The sequence below is a fragment of the Haemorhous mexicanus genome, chromosome 4 (assembly GCF_027477595.1).
Source record: "Haemorhous mexicanus isolate bHaeMex1 chromosome 4, bHaeMex1.pri, whole genome shotgun sequence".
Classification (NCBI taxonomy): Eukaryota; Metazoa; Chordata; class Aves; order Passeriformes; family Fringillidae; genus Haemorhous; species Haemorhous mexicanus.
The window spans coordinates 2805660-2828354 of NC_082344.1; the positions used below are offsets into that span (position 1 = coordinate 2805660).

Sequence of the window (22695 nt, forward strand, 5' to 3'; positions counted from 1 at the left end):
CTTACCATTAGAGGATTGTTTGTGAAGAGCTTAAAATAAAATTGAGAAAACCTGGAAAAGACAGCATTCTTCTGAAGAACAGGCTGGCCCCCTGAAGGTGTGGTTGTCTCTGAGACCAGATCAGAGTTCTATCCAGCCTGCCTTTTCCTTCTGCCCTCACAGAGTCTGGAGAAAGCTTGAGACAATTTGAAAAATCCTAAGTAAATGCTCCCCACTGTCTGTCCCCTACCCAGCCTTTCTCCGGGTCTCTTTCCCAGTGTTTACCTATCAAACCTTCCCGAGAGTGGGCATGTAACACATCTGCAGATGTCAACAAGCTGTGAAATCCTGCTGGGAGCCTGTATGAGCTACTCTGAGCTCAGCAAACAGACAGTGGGGTTGGAGAGCCACACAGCACCCCCACGAACCAGAGCCCACGGTGCTGCTGCAGTGAAACCACAAGTGTTGTGCGAGAGCAGACACGGAGCACTTTAGCAAAACATTCAGGAATGCAGCTCAATTGTGGCTCTTTTCTACCCCCCTCTTAAGCCAACTTTTGCCCTCCTCTAGATCAGAAGATCAGATTCACTGGAAATGTACTCCCACTGAGTACTCCACAAACACTTACTCTCGTGGCACATTTATTTAACACACAGAGAACTGATCCACTGCTCTGCCTTGCACTGGTTACTTTCAAGGACTCCCGTTCTTCCTGAGAGAGAGCAGATATAAATAGTTATAGAATAAAATGTTGTCAGAGAATTATGTTCCCTGCTGCTTTGGTCCAACGAAAGCCAAAGTCACCATAAAACTTTGAGGGAAAAGGGCAACAATCAATTCTATGAGGATAACACTCTATCACACTGTCTTGCTGTTATTATGACAAAATAAATTAAAATATCTTAGTCTCTCTGTATACAGTTTAACTTATACACCTAATTTTTGCCTTTTAAAAATTACCTTGGAAAATTAAATGTATCTTCTCACAGATATGAATTTTATAGATCACATTTTGAAGAATATTACCTCAATATGTTACTCTCATTTCTTTTAAGGATGCCAATGGCACATTTTTTTAAAAAGTGAGAATTTAGAGAGCATCAGAGTTCCTGATTACTCACTGCATAGTGTGGATGTGAAGAAAAGCTAGACAGATTTCTAAGGAATTAATTAGTCATCTTAAGGACCACACAGCATGAAAAATAACAGTGACAGTACCAAGCACTTATGCAGATACACACCATCCTTTTATAATTATTATTTACATGCAATTCTCCAAGTCCATTTCTGTGTCCTCCCTGGTACATTCATTACAGAAGTAACTCTGGGAGGTGCCTGACGTGTTTCTGTGTTTTGTTAATGGCAGCTTTATTCTTCTTCGCATCTTTATGCATGCCATTTGCTGGGGTTTGGCAGTATGTACCTGCACTTAGCTGCCTTTTGAAAAGGTCAGAGGTTGCTGGAGCTCTGGACAGCTGTATTTCATTCAGATTTCTGTGTGCACTGATTTTAGGAACGCTCAATTTTTTAGCCATAATCCATTTCTATAAATGTAATTTCTGAGTTAAGTGACACACTGCTGAAAAGCAGGCTTATCTGAAATTTTACCAAAACATGTTATAGCCATTCAGCAAATGAATCATCAATTCTACTTAACATAATTCATCTTGAAGCTTATATGTGTGTGTGCATTTTATCAATTACCACAGATCACCATGATTGTGCAGCCAGTCCATGCATCCATCATCCATGCAGACACCTTGGAAAAGGGCAAACTTTGAAGCATGTCTCAAATGATATATATATTGGGAGAAGAAATTCTGTTTCAGAAGCAAAATGTCATCAAACATCCCTGTACCAAAAATCATAGTAATGAAACAGCTTACTTGAGTTTGTTTAAAACAAACTAGGCCAGAATTGCTATTTTGGATGCAAAAAAAGAGGCAGACCGCTTTTATGAATGCCATAAAAATAAACTATTTTAATAGGTACATAAATAAAAGGTTTAAAGTAGAATTTTCCCCCCAAACATCAAGATGGCCTAGCTTCAGTACAGAAAGTGAACAATATTCACGGGACTCCTAAATTAAATAAACCCTTTGTTACATTCAAAACCACTGAAGGCAAATACATAATGCAGTGACGCACCTGAATTGTTCTCCTTCCTCATCCTAGCAGTGTATACAGTATTTCCTTGGTTTACAGTACTCTGAGGATATGAATCTGTTAAATAAACTCTGAATGACAGGGTGGAAATAAAATTTAAAAAGTCAGCGTTAAAAGAACCCAAACAACCGTGGCACCCAGAGGGGTACCTTGCATCAGCCAGGAAATTTTAATGGAAGAGAAATAAGGATTGTGCTGTCAAATAAATTATCTATTTTACATATTGTTGTATAGTTATCTTAAAGTGTTTAAATATTACATTCACTTTGGTGATGTGTCTTTGTCTAAGCTGTAATAAATTACACGGGGCGTGTGCTCCTTGGTCATGTGCTTTAAACCATGAAAATGGGGGGAGCTCAGCACACCTAGGAAATGTTAAAAATATTTCAGATTTAGTTAAGATGGACAAAACCTAATTTAAAGCAGCTTTCCTCCTATCATGCCCCCCTCCCCAGCACCTCTACAAAGTTATCCTGATGGCTTCAGTTTTTGCTGTGTTGTATCAAAACATGTCATAGGCTGATGACTAACACTTACTGACACACAGAGGTTCTCGGGTTTTGTTTCTCCTTTCTCCCTCTGAACCATCTGTCAGTTTGAGAACATCTGCCATTCACATCTCCATGCTATCCAAAGATTCCAACTAATTAAGGCAAGGAACCATCATTTGTCCATCAAAGCTAAGTTTCCTGAAACAAGATGCTATCGCTGTTGCTATCTGGAATGTGTCTGGCGATGGGTGAGGACCATTCATCCTGTGGAGGAGAAAGTCTGTCACATGGTCACTCAGAGTGCTAAGGTATCTTGTGCTGGTGAAATCAGAGACAAAATTAAAAGATGACAACTTCCACTCGTAGTGCAGAACTGGCATTTCTAGTCTATTCCACCAGAAGTTCAAGAAGCGGGGCCAGGCTGACTCAGGCCTGGCCAAGGAGCCTGCTTGGAGTTTACCCACCCGCAAGACGTGACCGGCAGTGAAACGACTGCCCCTTTTTCCGACTGGCTTTCTTCTTGTTCTTCATCTTCTTCTGCTTATTTGCACCTTTGCTTTTGTCTGATTTCTTTTTCTTTTCGTCCTCCTTAAACCAGGGCCCCCAGACTCCTCCGTTGAGCTTGGGGTTGCTGCGAGGGTCCTTGGGAGGGTAGCGGACGGGCACCGCGGTCTTATTGAACTGCGAGAGCCTCCGCAGCAGCTGCTTCACCACCTCGGGGTGCCTGGCAGACAGGTCCACGCGCTCGTAGGGGTCGGCCGTGATGTTGAAGAGCCACACGGTCTTCCCGGCGGACCAGGAGACGCGCTCGTTGTGCCAGCGGTTGGGACCCGCGTTGCTGAAGGCCTGCGGAGGCACCCAGTCGCTGTAGCCCGGGTTTCCCGTCAGCAGTTTCCAGTGATTCACTCGGATGGCAGACTGGATGGCAGTGTTCCAGATCCCGTAGCCGGCGGCCCAGGAGCCGTTCTTGGCTTTGGTGTAGATGGGGTCGATGTTGTGCAGGATGTCCACCCGCGGGGAGCGCCGGCCCTCGCTGATGGTCTCCCACACGTCGTAGCCGTCCAGCTGGATGTCTTCATCGATCCGCCCCTCCGCCAGCGTGATCAGCGTGGGGAACCAGTCCGTGATGTGCACCAGCTCCTTGCATACAGACCCTTTGTTTTTCAGAAGGGGGCTGTGCACAAAGCCGACAGCGCGGATACCTCCTTCCCAATAGGTGCCTTTGCTTCCTCGGAGCGGCCAGTTACTGCCTCCGGCCATCGGCTGCCCGCCGTTATCAGAAGAATAAATGATAATGCTGTTCTCGTAGTAGCCGTACTTCCTCAGAGCGAGGGTCACGTTGTTTATGGCCTCATCCAAGCAGGCCAGCATGGCCGCGTACCGCCGCCTGTTGATGTTGTTTATCGAGCGGTAATGCTCAAAATACCTGCCCGGCGCCTGAAGAGGCGAATGGACAGCTTGGTAGGCAATGTAGAGGAATATGGGTTTCCTGGGGTTATGAGAAGCCAGGATCTGCTGCACTTTCTGCGTGTACATCTGCGTGGAGTAGATGCCGTTGTCGTGGTCCCAGGCGGCGTTGTCGTTCTCGTACAGGTCGTAGCCGCATATGCCGGGGCTGTCGCACTTGAAGTGGGTGTAGTAGTCGCCGCTGCCCAGGAGCGAGCCGAAGAAGGAGTCGAACCCCCTCTGCGTGGGCATGCACTCCCGGCGGTAGAAGCCCAGGTGCCACTTGCCCACCATGTGCGTGGAGTACCCGACCTCCTTGAGCTTCTGAGGTAGAGTGGCATTATCCAGAGGTAAGCAGTTGGGCTGCGTCGGCCGGATGATGGAGTGCTGCAGTCCCGTGTGAATCTGGTACCTGGAGGTGGGAGGAGACAGGCATCAGGCTGGTGGAGGAAATGCTCAGGTGCATGGACACCTTAACCCTAACAGAAAATATCCCTATGCATGCCAAAGCCTTCTCTGGAAATATTTCAGAGTGCCTGTGCGTGCCGCTTTCAAAAACCAGCTCGATCACACCATCAAATCTGTCCTTGCCTCACTGAGGGATGAAACCTTTCCCTCCGTGATCTGAGCCACACAAAATACCTAGACATACAGGAGCACAGGTACTTTGAGGCACCCTTCTTTCCTCCACATGTCTCCATTTAACAATGGCTATAGAAAATTATGGGGATAAATACAATTTTTACAGTGCCTCGTAATTTGCTAGTGGTGAACGTATCTACAGCATATAAAAACGCTGGGCTTTGAGCGTGTAAGAGCAGTATGTTTAAAGGATGGGGTCATAAATTCTGCAGCTCACTACAGGCTATGTGTAAAGAATACATATGGCCTCCATATGATGACAAAATGAATCCAGCACGGGCAGCAGTAAGTATCAAAAATCAAGGGCAAATATATTTATACCAGTTTGACACTAAAAAAGAGAATGTAACAGCAGATAGTAGACCAAAGACACCTTCTCCCTGAGTGTGAGAACAGGCTCAGTTCTCAGCCATGCATAGAACAGCCAGGTCCACCAATACTGCGCATCACCCCCAAAACCGGTTCTTATTAATTAGTGGTAGCAGGAGTTGGGGCTTCTTGACACATTCTGCTGGTGTTGCCAATCTGACTGGCCTCCTGAGCTGTCTAGAAAATCAAAACCATCAAGCTCTGCCTGTCCATAAATGACTTGAAGCCTGCTTTCATATGAGGGCTTCCTGGCCAAGATCTCCGAAGGCGCCGTAGCTGTCTCTAATGGCTGGCAATGTGGATGGATTGTGTAACTCCCATTTCATTCTGGAGCTAATTTCCTTGGACCCAGAAGCTCTGCTCTCACTAACTGCCTGCAGAAGCTCTGGCTGTTGTGCTGCCCTGCACCCAGCGTGCTGCAGCGCTGCTGCTGTGCTCTGCCCCCGGCCCCTCTGCACAGCATTGTCTCTGGGACCAGGCTGGGGGCCTGGAGCCCTGCCACCCAATTGTCCCCAAACTCACAGGCTGGTGCTGACAACCCAGGAGATGCTGCAGGAGAGAGCTAAAACACACCCTGAGAATTATGGGTTTCTGGAATCTGCACTTTGCTTTTGTAGAAGAAATGTCACACACGCACAAGTCCCACATCCTTCCCATGGTTCGGCTGCAACAGTCTCCCTTAAAACAGGTAAACTACAACCAGGAAAGCCATGCAGTGCCCCATACTTGAGCTCATTCCGTATTTGGGACTCCTCAGGGAACTATGTCCATAAGGCATTTCATTTCCTTCCCCTTCTCTTTCCTCCACCTTGTTAAATGCTTTCAGTAAATTCCCATTTTTTGATCCAACAGGAAAAGTCCTTGTCCCCACTTGGCTATTTCACTCAATAGTTTCTGCTTTCTTAACTCTGACAGGCGCCTTGATCACAAGGTCAGCTCCCAGTCCCAGCTGGGCATTTCCTCAGTACCAAGCTGATTTTGCTGGAAGTCAGGATTTTCTCTGAAGGGACCCAGCCAGATCCTTCCACCACCCTTCTCCTCTGAAAACTGAGAAGCTGGGCCTGAGGGGAACAGGCTGCAGAATCTGCAGAGCGCTGCAAACCAATCTTCCTCTTGTAGGCAAATGTCTACACAGAAAGCACGACAGTCACACAACGTTAATTCCCATCAAGAATTCCTAAAACACCAGGCAGTTTCCCCAGTGAGGGCTTTTCAACTAGAGATCCAAGCATGAAATTCCTAAGCTGTTGATCTGACAAATATTGAACCAAAACCCAGCAAGAATCAGCCTCGGTCACAGAGGCATTCAGCAGTGCATCTTGCTTCAGCAGTGCCCTCGGGAAGTTCTTCAATATGCTGGTAACACTGCAGATATAACACACATCCATCTATATGCACATATATTCCCTGCTGCTGCCTCTTTGCAGGAGACTCTGGTGTGTTTCCCAGATGTCTGTGTGTCTGTGTGCTATTTTTGGCACAGCTATGCTTTGGAATATACCTATAGGCACACAGACAAAGGCACACATATTTATACTCCTATGTGTAAAAAAGAAGTCTGCAATTGATACATTTTAAGTTGAAATATTTCAAGTGTAGAAATGCTTCAAAGAAATATCAACCTCTGTTTATCAGAAGACTGCTCACTATGACAAAAAAGGTCAAGATTTGTACACTTTCCTGCACCACATGCCTTTCTAATTGATCCATTATGTGCCAAGATTACTTTTTCAGTGAAAGCACTTCATTTTCAAAGGACTTGCAGGGCATTCATAGAAAAGCAAAGTAATTTGAGCAAAAGACAGTGATGATATGGAAGCAAATGACACTAATAGCAATAGGAAAAATGTCTCAAAACAACTGTTCTGAAACTGTTCCCAAACTGTGCAAGAGGGAAAAAACAAAAACCTGAACCAGGAAAAACATAAAGAGATTAGGAGGCAGATGCTGATTTTGAGGGTGTTCTCTAGCAGATAAAGTCATGAGCTCACCAATTGCCATGAAATGTCTGTAAGATACATCCTATAGATTTCACGGCTTCCATTTTTTAGAATAAATTGGCTGAATTTCATCCCAAATGCAGAAAGCAAGTCAGGACTGTGAATAGTCTGGAATTCATTATTAGACTTTCAGCACCAGTAACCAGTCAAATCTAAGCAAATGCTGACAGGCCACAGAATCTAATTTCACCATTTTTTAGACTTTGACCTTTGTGGGCATTATTTACATATAGGCCATTAACTGCTGAGAGCCTGTATAAAGAGTAGGGGCTCAAGACAGGGGAATACTTTAGATGGATGTGCTGTGCTCTCCTTCTCCCTGCTCCTCTGAGATTCTGGAGCATAGGTGTCTCCTTTAGAATACCTGGAATTTCCAATCTGCAGAACAAGGAACTAAGTAAAATTTGTGCAAAATGTTCAGCTAATAAGAAGCATATTGAAAAATGATTTCTCCTCACTATACAGGGATGGCTCTTTGTGCCTTTTCTACTCTTGTTTTTGTTTTCCTGGTGAGCTGTTCAGATGTTCACAGTAAACCCACTGTGATAAGTGTTGCAGCCAAGGCAGATGCTCAGTGCTGGCTCACTGACACACTGAGTTGTTTTCTTGTTTGCAGGGGAAACTTTAAAGCAATGGCTTCCCTCTGGGAGCATCTTGATGACTTCACTGCCCTTTGCTTCTTGGATGCTCAGAGAAATATTTCAGAGGGTTCTTAAAATAAATAAATAAGCAAATAAATCCTCCCTCCTGAGTGGGAGCTCATGGCACCCCTTTGCAACACTAGTTCCCTTCCTGTTTTAATTTAGACACAAAGCTCAGGCAGAGTGGCTTCACACCACTCCTACCTCCAGTCCCAAGGTGCAGAGACCATTAAGCTGCTGAAGGTGAAGTGCTGGAGTGTTATGGATGCAAACCACAGAGGCACACTGAAGTCAGTGAGACCTGAGCTTGAGCAATGTGGCAACATTGGGAGGCCTCATTTCCCCCTTCTGATGCCCTCAGTAGTGCTGCAGTAGTTTCCAGCTCTCATCTGCAGTGACAGAATCGTTGCTGTTCCCCACAGCAGAGAGCAGGGCTGGGGGGCTGTGGAGGGAAGGGATTCTCCTGGCACACCCCACATCTCCTGCACAGCCTCACACATGTAGGCCAAGCCAGCTTTCCTGAACAAACCTTTCCCTGAGGAGTTTTCTACTGAGTGTTTTCCCCCTTAACTTCAGGGTGGGTTCTGCACCATGCTGAAGAAGAAGAAGCTGGGATGTTTTTAATTTTGTAATGTGCGTGTACAACACTATTGATTTCATTTCCAAATACTGCATTAATTGTCTTCAAACTGAGATTCTTTTAAGGCTCACTGTAGATTAACAAAGAAGCTCAGTTGGAAGTTTCTAATTTCAGGAACTTTTGCTAGCAGAGCTCTAGTTAGTACATGTGGAAAATGTATTTTTATTATGCTTGCATAGCTCAGGACATGTTGAAAAAATAAATCTCAATTTTAAAAATAATAAACTCTAGCTTAGGATTCAGAAAAGGATACTTTAAATAAAAACCCCACCTTTGAGAGCATAGAGAGTGACAGCACTGTGGTCTGCATGCTACATAAATTAAACAGATCATTATTGATGATTGTGCATTTTCCTGTTAAAAATAATGAAATACGTCAAGTAGATACCAGTCTAGAACACAGATTTAGGGGTTAATAAAGAACAGTCTTTGACATCTTACCTGAAACTATCTGTATAACACAACAGCTAAAACAGAGGGATTCCAGGCGAGTAAAAGTAGGGGAATATGTGATTTTGGGGGCTCTCAGTCCTCAGACACCCAAATTGCTGGATCATTTCACCAGCAAATCATCAGAGGCAGGACACAATCACCAGTGAGAGAAACCAGATACAACAAAGACATTTTTATAATGGACTGAGGCTTTAGCATGGAGCTCACAAGCTCTACATGTTTGACAAAGTTGTTACTTTGGGCAGGGGTGCTCACTCTGAATCATCTCCAAGTTGTTGTCAGCTCTGTAAGGTGCTTGTGAGGGAAGCAGGAGCAGTTCAGGAGCTCTTCCACTGCCAGTCTTTCACCCAGGCTGGTGAAGAGCAGGGCAGAGGATCCTGACCATGGGCATGTTGGACATGGAGCAGCAAGAATCACACAAAAGGACTCTGCAGCAGAAAGGGCTGCCATAAAAACAAAATGTTTCTTGCTCTATATGCTGAGGTTTCTACAACCAAACTCAGAAAAGGGTGAGTGGACCCTGGGGCAGAGGGTAGAGCTGAGCTGATTTAAATGAGATGCAAATAAAGCCATCACAGCCTGACATGCCTGGTCCCCTCAGAAGATGACAAGAAAGCCAGAGTGCAGAGCCACAGTGCTTCTCTCTCATTGCTGTTAAGTCAGTTTGCTGAGAAGCAAAATGTTTACTAAATGTTCGTGTCCTTCTCATTTCCATTCTTTCCCTACCTTAGAGGCTGAGGACAAGGGCTGACTTTGCTGACTTCCAAGAGCCAAGCTGCCATGAGAGCCCAAGCAGGCGGTGGCACCTTGGCATTCCTTAGGGCAGCACACTTGGCATCTGTTCTGGACAAGAGCAGGTTAAGCTAAGTCCCATCTATCTCACTGCTTCAGTGTTTATAGTCTATGGCAACTGTGTGTAATCCCATGGGATACACTTCTAAATGTCAGCATCAAAGTTTTCATGCTACATAGTCTGCCCAGTGCCTATCCCTAGAAGCCCTGAGCCTACACTACATTAGTGTACATTTCAGCTTTCAAAAATAGCAGAAAAATACCATTTTCTATATTAAATCTATCATTCATTATCTGTCATTTCACCATTTTTATCTTCTGGCTTATGACTTTGGGATTTTGGGGGAAGGTGGGTCATGTGTGGAAATGCATCAGAGAAGAAAATGCAACATTAAAAGCTAAATACAAACTCCAAGCCTTCACAGACTTTCACTGTGTCAGCCCACACAAATCAGACCTGAAGTCTTCACTCAGACATACACACACATTTATTTCATCTTCAGCTGTATTCCTAGAATTTTTATGTGCTTATAAATCAGACTGAAAAAAGCATCTACTTCTAAATGAAGTGTTTACATTAAAAGTCTAACTCACGTTATTTACTGTTTTATCACTCTGGCAATGCTATTGCAAAAATGTCACTGGGAAGATTCTGTATCTTACCCTACTTTCATGTTTTTCATTGTTGTTTTTAAATCAGTTAAGGATCTTCCATCAAATTCAGGAAAAGAAAAATAAAGTAGCAATTTCCTTGCAGACCAATAATGTTATCAGTGTTGCTCCCGTGACCTTTATTCAAGGACTTAGAGGAGCTGAGACATCCTTATTTCACCAAATGCCATTTGGATTTTGATGCATGAACTCAACCTCAGAATCATTTCTAAATTCTGATCTCACACCAGCCCTGGCATATGGCCATTTGAATTATGTCTTTACACCCTGATATTGTCTATACTGCCAAAGGGATTTTTATCACCTGGCACCTGGAAATGCTTGAAAACTGGGGAACCATGCCACAAAAAGCTGTTCTCCATAGCTCTCTATTCCAACAGTTTTACACCTCCAGGATATGCACCAGATCCTCTCTCTTTTATCTTCCCAGCTCCTGCAGATGCAACTGGCACCCCAGGAGCAGGGCAGAGCACAGTGAACAGCAGGAAAGCAACTGTTGTCTCCAGAGTTGTGAGCTTTAAAGGAAAAAGATCTGACTGTGGGACCAAGCTGGGAGGGAGAAGGAACAGAAACCTTCATCTGCATTCCCTCAGGGCTACTCTTCCTGGTTCCAGAAGCTTGAAATTTAAATCGCTGTACAAATTAAGTTGCAATTAGTATTTTCATACACTAATTCTGAATTTTCTACCAAACATTATTAAACTGGCAGCTTATCTGCTACCAACCTTTCCTGTCACTGAGGCAATTTATCTGCTCCAACGGGAGGAGAGCGAGGAGAAGGGAGAATGTGGGAGCTGGCAGCAGCTGGAATGCACATGTGTTCATGCAGCTATTGTTTTCTTTGCTCCCAGTTTGCTGCAGCTGTGGAAACAGCACAACGCTTCCAGCTTTATCACTGCAACTCATTTAGGAAAGGGGGAAACGTGTGACTGCATAATCGGCGTTGCGGTTCCATGTCGACACGGGAGTGACACGGAAAGAAAACAATGGGACCAAACGCTTCGCATGCCAACCGCAAATCCAGACCTCGCCACCAAATTCTGGGCTCAGCAACAGCAGATGCCAGCAGATATGGCACCTAATCACCACGTCACAGGGGAAAGGAACCTAAAACGACTCTGCCATTAGTTAGAGATGGATTTGCAGTCCTGCTTTGGTCATTTTTGCAGGAGAAAAGCCAGAAGAAAAGGAGAAAAATGAAGTCTAAAAATTGTGTGCAGAAGAATCCCCCCTTCGGGTACTCCCAGAGCGAGGCTGGAGTGGGACCAGCATGCCAGGACAGGGACACAGCACGTCCCAGTCTGTAATGGAGAGGGGCCTCCATCCCAGCCCCTGTTCTCTGCTGTGCTGGGGAGAACAGCACCCCAGAGCCACCTAATATCCCAGAACAGTCACTGCTACAGACAGGGCAAACTTCAAGGTGTCTCATATTCTGTCTATAAGAATACTTTAATTGCAAATAACACAGGAGTTTTTACGTGACTTGCCATGCACATGTGTGAAATATTTTCCACCTATTTCTGTGACAGTTTAGGAAAGTTGGTTCATCTTTATATAGGAAGAATTTATTCAGTGACTGCACCTAAGGGACATGAAAGATATTCATTATATGGTTGCCTTTCATAAGAAAACATCTCTCATAAAAATGACACATCTGATGGCAGCCCTTAAGGCATCAGCCAAACAGTTATTGTCTTACCTTACTCTCTAATTAAAGTACTCATTTTGAGCATTTAGTACCATTTCTGAATTAAAATTGTCCTTAGTTACTTTTCACACATCCAGCACTCAGAGCCTTTATCAACTTAAATGCTATAAAATGACCTTGAATTGACAGCAAGGATGACTGAGGGCAAAAAGACAAGATGTAAAACACAGGTTAACAACTACCACATCACAGGCTTATATAGTATCATTTGAGAGAGGTAATTGCTTTATAATTAGAGAACATTATGACATTTTAAAAAAAATAGGACTATGTGGTGCTTCAGAGTCATCTCAAGTGTTTTAGACACCTTCACAACATCCGAGCTTTGTGACAGCTGTAATTTTTTATTAACCACTGAACAACTACATAAACACACCACTTCTGAGTGTGACATTGGAGAACATCATAGTTCCACTCCTTTAGTGAGCATAAGTGTACCATAGCCCATTAAGTTTCATTTGAATCCCTGGGTAAGTCTTACAGACAGTAATTTAACATTGGAGACAAATTATTATTGTGAGAGTATGATGATCAAGTGGTCACAGCCACAAGCTCTCTTAAGTATTTATAATATTTCTATTATCCTGCTCTGTGAGATGTCTCGAGCTCAACTGTCTCCAAGATTCTATAACAGGACAGAGAACAGATTCTGCCCCCCTTAATCAATATGTACCTATTTAAATAAAAGTGTCATTCAATCCATTTTAATTGAATAGGCTTCTAGGTAAATTTTTGCTCAGAGTCACCAAAGTATCAAAATGAGACTATGAATTAATGCACCAAACTCCTTTTTTTCATGTGGAGGTTCATTGGGAATGCCGATTAATTACGAAACATTCTTGGGTGATTATTCCTGTTTCATCTCAACTTGGTTATTCTATTTGTTCTACTTAATGCATCCTATCACATAACATCATTGTAAAACGTGTACACAGGCATCAAAAGGAAATTATTATCTTCTCCTTCATCCCCAGAGTGTGGCACAGCAGTCTGAGACAGCAGGATTCCTGCTGTAGTCTTTGGAGGTTAATTATGCATTTCAGACAGAGCACCGGATGTTGCTGCATATAAAATGATAAGGTGCTGCTCAGAACTGAGCATGCCACTCACTTCAACAAGCCAAGCTCGAGTTTTACAGAGGCTGCTGTGCCCACCCAGACCCCTCCTGCAAGGTCTGTTCTTGGCAGTGAGAGAGAGCAATGCCCTCTGCTGCTGTCCCTGCAGGCATCCTGGGACAGACACCACCCACAACTGCTCCACACCACTCCAGAGTACTTTTCCCAGAACAGCTACAGCCTTGATAATATGAAGAACAGCTTTATCTGGGAAAAAACCCAAACTCTAATTTGACTTTTCAACAATATTGCTGGTTTTCTGAGCTGACATTTACTGGCAACAGCAGTGGCACTGAATCATTAGTGAGAGGAATAACCCTGCCTTGAAAGGGAGGGAGGGCTGGCAGCCAAGAGATGCTCTCTTCTGGGTTCTGCATAGTTTTCAGCCTGAGCATCCCCACTGACCTCCAGTCCTTTTGTCCTTCTGACACTCTGATATCAGTTTCTGAGTCTATTGTGCTGCTCATCCCTTTGAGCAGGGATGGACCCACGCCTGTTGCACAATACAGCCAAAGCTCAACACGGGCTTCTTAGTCCTGATAAAAGAGGTGGAAGGATGCAAATGAGCCTCACCCTGATGCCAAACCACTTAGAAACTGGACTTGTTAAAATACAGTGCTTACAGGCACCTGCTTATTTACAATGAGTGCCAGCAGTCATGTATGAGCTCCGTCACATATTGCTGGCTGCTGGATTTTCTTTCTATTTCCTGATACTTGATTCACCTGAGAAAAATAATATTAAAATCCCTTTTTCAGAACTCACCACAATATTCACATTCAGTTTTGATCAAGACAAAGGCACTGTGTGTGGTTCCCAAAGAAATAATGGATGAAGAACATGAGGTACTGCATTAACCTGGGCCCCACATGACGGGTTCCTGACTGACACCACGGGGAAATGGAACATCTTTGTTTACTCACAGGAGGGATCCCACATGGAAAGGAGCTGCTTTCACTGCCAGTGTCTGAGTGGATGTAGGTGTGCTGTTATAGCACAGGGAGAAGAGTGGGGAGCCGTGTTGCAGGGCTGTCAGTCAGTTCTGTGACAATTTTTAACTACCACATCAGAGACAGCACACGCTCTCTGGTACAGCATTAAAAAGGGAAGTAAAATGTCTGCATTCAGAGCACCACATGTTGGAACTCAAAAGGAACAAAGCAACTTCAGCAGGTACGTGACCAGCTCACTGTGACCTACAGCTGGAAAAGACCTCTGGGATGGAGTCCAACCAGTGACCTGACAATGACAATTCCTCGGCTAAGCCATGTCCCTAAGTGCCACAACTACATGTCTTTTAAATCTCTCAGGGATGCTGACTTGAGCTTCAGGTAGCTCCAGAACATGACAGTCCTTTGGGCGAAGATATTTTCCCTACTATCCAACCTAAATCTTCCACTGGCACAACCTGAGGCCCCTCCCTCTTGTCCTGTCACTAATGGTACCTGATGAAGCTCTGTGGTACCTCACAGGGATTTCTCTGCTCCTGTACCAATGGATTTGCGTTGCTACCTTTGGTCCCTGCCCAAACTAGGCAAGGGCTAGGAGAAATGTAAGGCTCCTCTGTGGAGCAGGAAAGTGATGGAATTGAGGAACTCTCCCTGTCACACCTGAGGGCTGCAAGATGCCATGGCACAGATGGTGTGAAGCCCCCTCACACCACCCTGCTGTATTTCTCCCCCTCCCTCACCGGAGAAGGGAACAAACTGGAGTTAACAGGGGACAGAGGTTAACAGCACATCTGTTTCTAGGCCACTGTGCAATGAATAATGAAGAGATTTGGAAAAATGCTTCTTTATTTCCCTCTAAATCCGGCTTAGCAAAACAAGCAGTGCTCTCTTGGATGTCAGCACTGCACTCGCTAATCCCTCCTACCTCTCATTCCCACTGCTCCTCGCTCACATCTTGCTTTGCTGCTGCATTGGGGCACTGTCCAAAGGCCCAACAGCCCTGGGAGTAAAATGGAGCATAAAATAAGTGCCTTACTGCTCCTGGTCCCACAAAAATCTAGAAGCAGAGTCTCTTACATGTCTAGCAATTATGAATAAAAGCAGACAAAGCTTACATAAAGCACTTGCTATAAAATGTTAATGTATTAATGAAGCTGGGCCTTATTTAAGATGCTAGTAGGTGATTTTGATCCCAGACAAAATACCTCAAAAAATACTCATGTAACAGAGTGAGCTGGGTAAGATTAAGTGAGGTGTAAATGGAACACACACAAAGTTTTGGAAGTGTGCATTCATCATATCCAGCAACTCCTAATACACTAATGGAACCTGTGCAGAGATACCATCAGCACTGTATGCTGCTTTCTGTGGGGCTTTGTCTCCCTGTCTGAAAATATTTATTTAAGTAGAGTGATATTAGCATCACATACCCGGTGAGAAGGGATTTAAGGGCAAACACCTCCCAGAACATGAGGATCACTCATTAAAAACTGAAAATAAAAGCTACAAGTAGTGATTCTTTGAGAAATACTAGTTGTTCAGGAGAAAGGGAAACACATTCAGCATTTATCAGTACGTGATCACAGAAAAGCAGGTCCTGCATATTTGGTCTCCAACCCCAGGGTTTCCAGTGGGAAATGTAGTTGGAAAAATATAACAGCAAGATCACAACCCATCCGTTCTTCTGAAGCACAGTTAACTGTGTGGAAAGTTACTCAAATCAGTGGCTTCCAAACGACTTACATCCTGTCCAGGCAGTGAAATTCCGTATTTCAGTGGTTAAGAGTCCTAGCAATAACATCAAAATTTACAAAATGGTGCAATGCTGAACAAAGCATCATCAGTTAGAATCTCTTCTTGTTATTTTCAACATTCTTCTCTAAGTGGGAATAGAAATTTGCATATTGCGGGGATTGTAAAGGGAAAAGAGGGAAGGAGAAGAGATAAGAATCAGGCATGCTTTGCATTTGTCCTGAGTGAAAAAGCTAAATCTTCCTTTCCCCTTCAGGAGCCAGGAAGGCTAAAAGAGGAGCAGATCAGCCCCACAGCAATTCTCTGACACTGTGTACAGCATCTGCGCTAAGACTGTACCACAGCACAGAGGTGACGAGTGGTGACACCACCACAGAGCAGTGGCTGTGTTCAGGGGAAGGGAACATGTCAGGAACACTGCTGGAACCACAACATCTGCTCAGCTTTGCCTGCAGGAGACTTTGCCATTCCCTAAACAAATCTGTGGGCTGTAGCTCCAATGGGTCACACAGGAGACAGAGGAAGCTGTGAACTGCAGGGAGCCTGGCAGCTCACATTCTTATCTCTACTGTCCCATCAGACACGGCAATTAGAACGGCATTAGGAACTTGTCCCACCAAACAGATAAATCAGCACCCCTGTGTACAGCTGCACTAAGTCACTGCCAACTTTGAATGTATTGTTAGAGCACTGGGCTCCTGCAGGATCACCTCACCAGGTTTCTCACAGGAGTGGGTGCACACTATAAAACACATTTTCAACTTGTTCTACAAATATGCCCCTGCAACTTGACCACACTGCCTTGGTTCTTCATGAAGTCTCCCAGTTGGCTTGTTCAATATCCAGCACTTAATGTATTTTGAATTCTGGTAATCTGGCTGCATGACTGTAAAACTCCTCAACAGTCCATTTCATGCCCTGCTTTTCATGAGCAGTGCTCGACAAACGGCAGGACCAACTTCTTTGCTATTGTTTATGTTAAAGTCAAGCATCTGCTTCTCAACCCCAGGCTTAAGTCTGTGTGTTCAAAATCAATGCAGGGGAGGTGAGTACAGCGTCAGCAGCAGCAGAATGGGAGAGCAGCAAAAGGTCTGTAAAGCCTTTGCCTGTACTCCTTGGGAGCCAAGAGTCTGGCTTGCATTCTGGCTCTGACTTGGAAGTTTCTCCCATACAATCTCTCCTACAATCTCTCTTACATAACTTCTCATATCATCTACTTCCTCAATGGAAGTAGATGATATGATGGACCATCAGCCCTGATGGAAGCAGGGCTGATGGTCACCAGGGAAACAGCAGCTACCTCTCCTGGTAAGGAGACTACAGAGAAACAAGGTAAAAGAAAGAAGGGAAAGATGAAAAATCCATAAAAACCACATCAGAATCAGAGTGGAACTTAGTGATTCCAAGAGGCCTTCCTCTAATGACTAACATTACCCAAAAGTTTAAATTAAGGCTTTCATTATTTTTTTACATTTTCCTTTAGAACTTTCAGGCACAGTATTTTAGACATAGAGCCAATACAAAATAAGTATTTTAAAACCAAATAGACACTAATCTAAAAATCCATATAAATCCAAAAATCAGAATTACCACAGCCAACAACAGCGTAAAGGACACCATGAGTCAGCTAACAGGCAACAAAGTTCCCTCTCAGGTTTTTATTGCCTGGAAGTTCAGATATTTTTTTCTGCTTTGGGGAGTTGTGGTGGTTTGGGGTGATTTTCTTTGAAATGTCACTCGAATTTAAATGCTCCAGAATATTTTCTGATGTCGCTCTCCTCCTCCCCCTTTTCCCTTGCAATTACATTATTATACCAAAAAAAACCAACAAAAAAATCTTGTGGCAAACTACTTTTCTGCAGTTGGTCACAGTGAGCATAGCTTGGACATGATGCATCCATCTAAGAACAATAGAACAGGAAAGAACTGAATAATTGGATTTGAAATGGCAGACATGCTGGGATAGCTGTGGAAAAGCCACGGCTGGACACACTTTCTCTGGAAATATGCAAGTTCAGTTCAGTTGTGGGATGGGAGAGGAAGTTTTCTGCTGGCTCTTCATTTTTTTTTTGGTATGTTACATAAGCTCCCTTTCCTCTTTACTTTTATAACAGCACATAAATATTTTACGAACTATGGGCCTTTGAACTGTGTTGCTCTGACCCATTGACTGATTCTCATTTGCCTCTCTGAAATTGCATCTCAAGTGCTTTGAGAAATGCATCATCCTGGGCTGTCATATAAAACCCAACATAAACCCCACAACAGTAATTCTGTTTGTTGCCAATGCTACAAGTCAACTCCAAGGACAATAAATTTCTACTTAATGCTAATAGCAAGGTTACTGGAGACATTGGCATTCTGATATATTAAAGGCATAAAGTGCAAACAGCTTTTAATTCATTCTTTATATGCTTTTAGTTAGCCACCCCCAAACAAAATGTAAGAAAAAGGGAAGAACAGCTCCACTTCTGGTGTGGAGTAATGTAAATCCTGATTTTCACCAGCAAAATAATGCCTAGGTAGGTCTATGGATCTTACTGCATCTCTGGAATGATCTGTAGGTGTCAGTGATACCCACGGTGTTCCAAGGCAATCCCAGGCCAACATCTGGTGCTTCACAAAGTGCACAAGACTTCCTGGTATTGTGGAAAAACAAATATCTAATGTAAGGCATTTAACACGGCCCATGGAGCTATCCCAGTCCAACACTGGTAAATAGCTCTGCATTGACTGTTTTCTAGAATCCTCCCATCTGTTCCAGTCCAGGAAAAGAGCTTTTGTTTGGGTTTTTTTTCTTCCCCCTCCCTTCTTCCCATCTGTCTTCATTCTCATTGCTATGGGATGAAGGATGAAACCCCATGCTAGAAAACACAGCCAATTGCAGTTCTAGGACCTAAGCTGGAAGGCTTGGTTTGACAAAGAAATACCTCCTTCTCTTCTGAGATTACCTGTATTCCCTGTACAGGATCTGAAATTGCTGCTCCAGCTCTTTCCCAGTTGGACTCCAAATTAAGATGTTAGCTTCACCATGATTTAGAGCACTTGCTTGGGAACAAACCTCATTTTTATTTCATTTGCTCCGGAAAAACCTCTCATCAGTATTCCTCCTGAGCCTATAAATATCCTTTGCATCAGCCACATTTTAGGATTTGATGTGCTGGAATAAAAGCCTCTCTGGGTCACTGGGGTTCCTTACTGGGGCCATGGAATCACAGAATGATTTGGCTTGGAGGGGCCTTAAAGCTTCTCCAGTTCCAAGCCCTCTGCAGAGGGCAGGGAACCTTCCACTGGAGCAGGGTGCTCCAACACCACCCAAGCCCTATTATCACCTACATTACAGCTAATAACATGGCTCACACAGCTGCAGATACTCTGCTGGTACCAAACACAATACTGGAGCCAACAAAATAAAGAGCTGCGTATGATGCCCATCCATTTGTTTTTCTTTTGCTTTTCTAGCTGAAAACAACAATTTTTCTTTATTTCTGCCTTCCCTAGGGATGAAAAAAAGAGAAGAAAATTCTCATTCTCTTCTTGAATCTGCAATTTCCAAGGTGTGTTACTGAGACAAGAAAATGCAACAAAACAACAATTTGACAAAAGGTTAAAATTTTCAAGTGCCTGACTACTATGCAGCTCTTGATCAGCCTGTAGAGGGAAGAGATAAATTTGAATTAAGTACCTAAACAAATGGAGTCACACAAAGCACACGTTGCCTTCTAACAAACCCCCAAAATGCACACACATTATTTCATGCTCTCAGCAAACAGAATGATTTCTCCCACTCACTCCCTCAGGAATGTGTTTTAAAAATTCCATTTCTCTCTCCTTAATAACTCCTACGTCAAAATTCTTCCCAATTATGACCATGGCTTCAGCTGCTTTTCAAAAGGCATTTGATGGCCTTTCTCCACCTGCAGGTAGTTTCTTCTCTTGCAGAGAAGTGACAAAAATGAAACACTGTGCCTGCACATTTCCACCCTAAAGCAAGCTAGCAGCTGAAGCAGCAAGAAAGGCTTTAAGACCCAAGACATGGCAGTGTCCATAGCTCAGGGACTCCCTCCGTGTTCATGGTGACAACCACAGGTTAGAGAATCACATTTTCCTTCCCAGAAGAAGTTTTGCCGTTGGCTGAGGCGCAGGTTGGCCTCCTGCTTGCCTGGCATTATCATCCACCCACCCCAACGAAGCCATGGTTCCTTTCTTCCCTCATTTCCTTAGATAATGGATTGATGAGGTGTGAATTCAGAACAAGTGCTATCAGCAAACGCAGCCTGGGCAGGCTTGGCTTTTCTGTACCAACACCCGAGTGCCATAAATAGGTTAAATCCTCCCTGACAGTGAAGGGAAGCAATCTGCTCTCTCCCTGCCATCTTCCTGGCATGCCAATCTCCAGTTGTACACACAGACACAATCCCAACAGGGGGGCACAAAAAGGGAAGGAACACACAGTTCAGCTGCATTTAGAATTTCGTGTGTTGCTGTGGGTGTGTTTCTGTTCTGTGTGTACTTCCTGTCTTCAAGCACCAACTCCTTACCTAGGTGGCCTGTCTGGGTTTACTTGGATTTATTTAACTAAGCAAGTTATTTAAGAAAATCCACACTTTTATTTCTAGGAGGTATATCAAATTATAGCTTCAAGGGAATGACATTTTGTATTTAATGAATTATTTCTGGATGATCCATAGCAAAACTGTGTGTATTAAATAAAATCCTGTGAATACAGGCTTCTTCACTGGCTCCTAAATTTATGTGCATCTAGAAAACAAACTGAAGATGCATCCATGTAAAAATTAATGGAAAATCACAGAATTGGAATAATGGAATGACAGAATGGTTTAGGCTGGAAGGAACCTTAAAGATCAGCTGGTTCCAATGTCCCTGGTATGGCAGGGCCACCACGAGCAGGAACACTGAGCATGTCACATTCCTAGTCCCTGATGCTCATATGGAGCATCACTGGCTTGACAGGACAGAAAGGCAGAGGAAAACAGGGAGCACACCTTCCTACACAGGCTACATACATTCACTCAGCACAGGCTGGGAGATCAAGGACACACTGCCTGTCTTTGACAAAAAGAATAAAATAAAAAATAATAATTAACAAAATTTCAAATTGCATTTTCTGAACCGCAAGAACACTGCAATAAGTCTTGATTTACACTGAGTTTTGTGGGGAGACAAACTGACTGCAATTAAAGCATTGCTGTGAAAGCCCAAGTTGCTGAAAGATTTCTTTAAAAAAGGTTTATGCAGGACAATACTTTCAGTTTGGGTCAGGGTACTATAGACCAAGTTCCTCTATGGCATCAGCAGCTGATAAGCCTCGAGCAGACGGCAGAGAGGAAATATTTTAATTCCACTCCTGCCTGGCCAGTGTTGCACCAGCACCAACTGTTTCAGACACTTCTGCAGAACAGCAATATTTGCAAGTGTTTCTTCAGAAATGTGCAGATTTAATTCCAAGTACGCAGGACTGTTTTGACACCATTTATCAACTGCTCCCAAACAGATCAGGCTGGGAGCACACTTGTTCCATTTGCTAAATTCAAAATTTCCCTTGTGCAAGCCAAAGGAATTAGGCTAGACAAGGGTGGGGGTTTTCTTTGTACACTTCTGCTGTGTGTTTGCAAAGCCAAATACCCTGGCCGTGGACATTGGTTGCCAGAAGACTGAGTTCAAGTGAGACAGCACATTTACCTTCTGTAACAAGAATGGAAAGCAACAGACCTTGCCTCCCCAGTAATGCCATTTTATAAAAAGAAACTGGCAATTTATGCATATATATATATACACACACACACACATATATGATATAGACAGATATATCTATATCTTTTATGTTTTACTCTGGCAAGGAATTATTTTTCCTCCCTTCTTCATCATAATCCATGGATTTTTGGCAAGGAAGAAACCCTCATGCACAAATAAGAGCACGCATGGTTTATTCCCAAAACCAAAATCCAATTCACTGATAACGAGTGACAATTCCATTTTGCTGCACATGATTCAAAAGCAAATAAAGGTCATAATTCTAATAAAAACCTGCATTAGCTATAGCAGAGCAAACACCTGGAGCGTGCCTAATTGGTCATCTCCAACCCTTAACACCTAATGAAGGCCCAGCAGTAATTTTGTAGGAAATGTCCTTGCTGTTAAACACCATATACCTACCCCCAAAGAGCCAAAAGCTTCAAATGGTCTTTTAAGAAAATGTCTTTATATGCCACTGTCCATTACATCATGAAATTGGTCTTGGTTCAGCAGAGAAGCAGGAATTTTAAAGAGCACAAATGTATTTGTATTTTTGAATACTGGAGCTGTAGCTGCCTATTAGTTTTCTGGCCCTGCAGATGACTTATCAGCACCCTGATCTGCTACACAGACCATTTTTTGTGATGAAACACAATCCAGCAACTTCATCTGTTTCACACCTTGTGAAAGACAAAGCCTTCCTTGCACACTGTCACAATCAGGATTCAGATGAGGACAGCCTGGATTGCAGCTTGTTCCAGCCTTTTTCTGCAGGCCTCAGCACAACACCACAGCTACAGAGGAGGCTCTGTCTGCTCCTGTGGCAAACTGCCTGCCTCATTCCTCCAGAGAAATACCCAACCAAATGAAGATGGAACAATCAGCCTATTCTTATCTTTCTGTAATACCTGCAGGTGACATCCAGGGACACTCCAGCAGAGCAGGATGCATGGACAGTGGCACGGGTCATTGGACACTGGAACGCCAAAACTCGAGATCATCATTTTGTTTCATGAACCAGAAACACAGAGAAGGGAGAGCAGAAACACTTCAAAAACAAATCAAATTCAAAACACATCAACATCCATGACTCCAAAAGCTCAAGGTTGAAAGTGCCATAAT

The 22695-nt window shown here is 43.7% G+C and overlaps 1 protein-coding gene across 2 annotated transcripts in view; it reads right to left on the reverse strand.

Moving 5' to 3' along the window:
* Positions 1 to 1931: 1931 nt before the first annotated feature.
* The window catches only part of ARSJ (arylsulfatase family member J), a 34910-nt gene continuing 14146 nt past the window's right edge, over positions 1932 to 22695 (reverse strand). For both annotated transcript variants that reach the window (XM_059843672.1, XM_059843671.1), the window contains one exon: positions 1932 to 4494. In XM_059843672.1, the coding sequence (XP_059699655.1) occupies positions 3093 to 4494 (1402 nt within the window). In that variant the 3' untranslated portion in view covers positions 1932 to 3092. The remainder of the gene's footprint in view (positions 4495 to 22695) is intronic.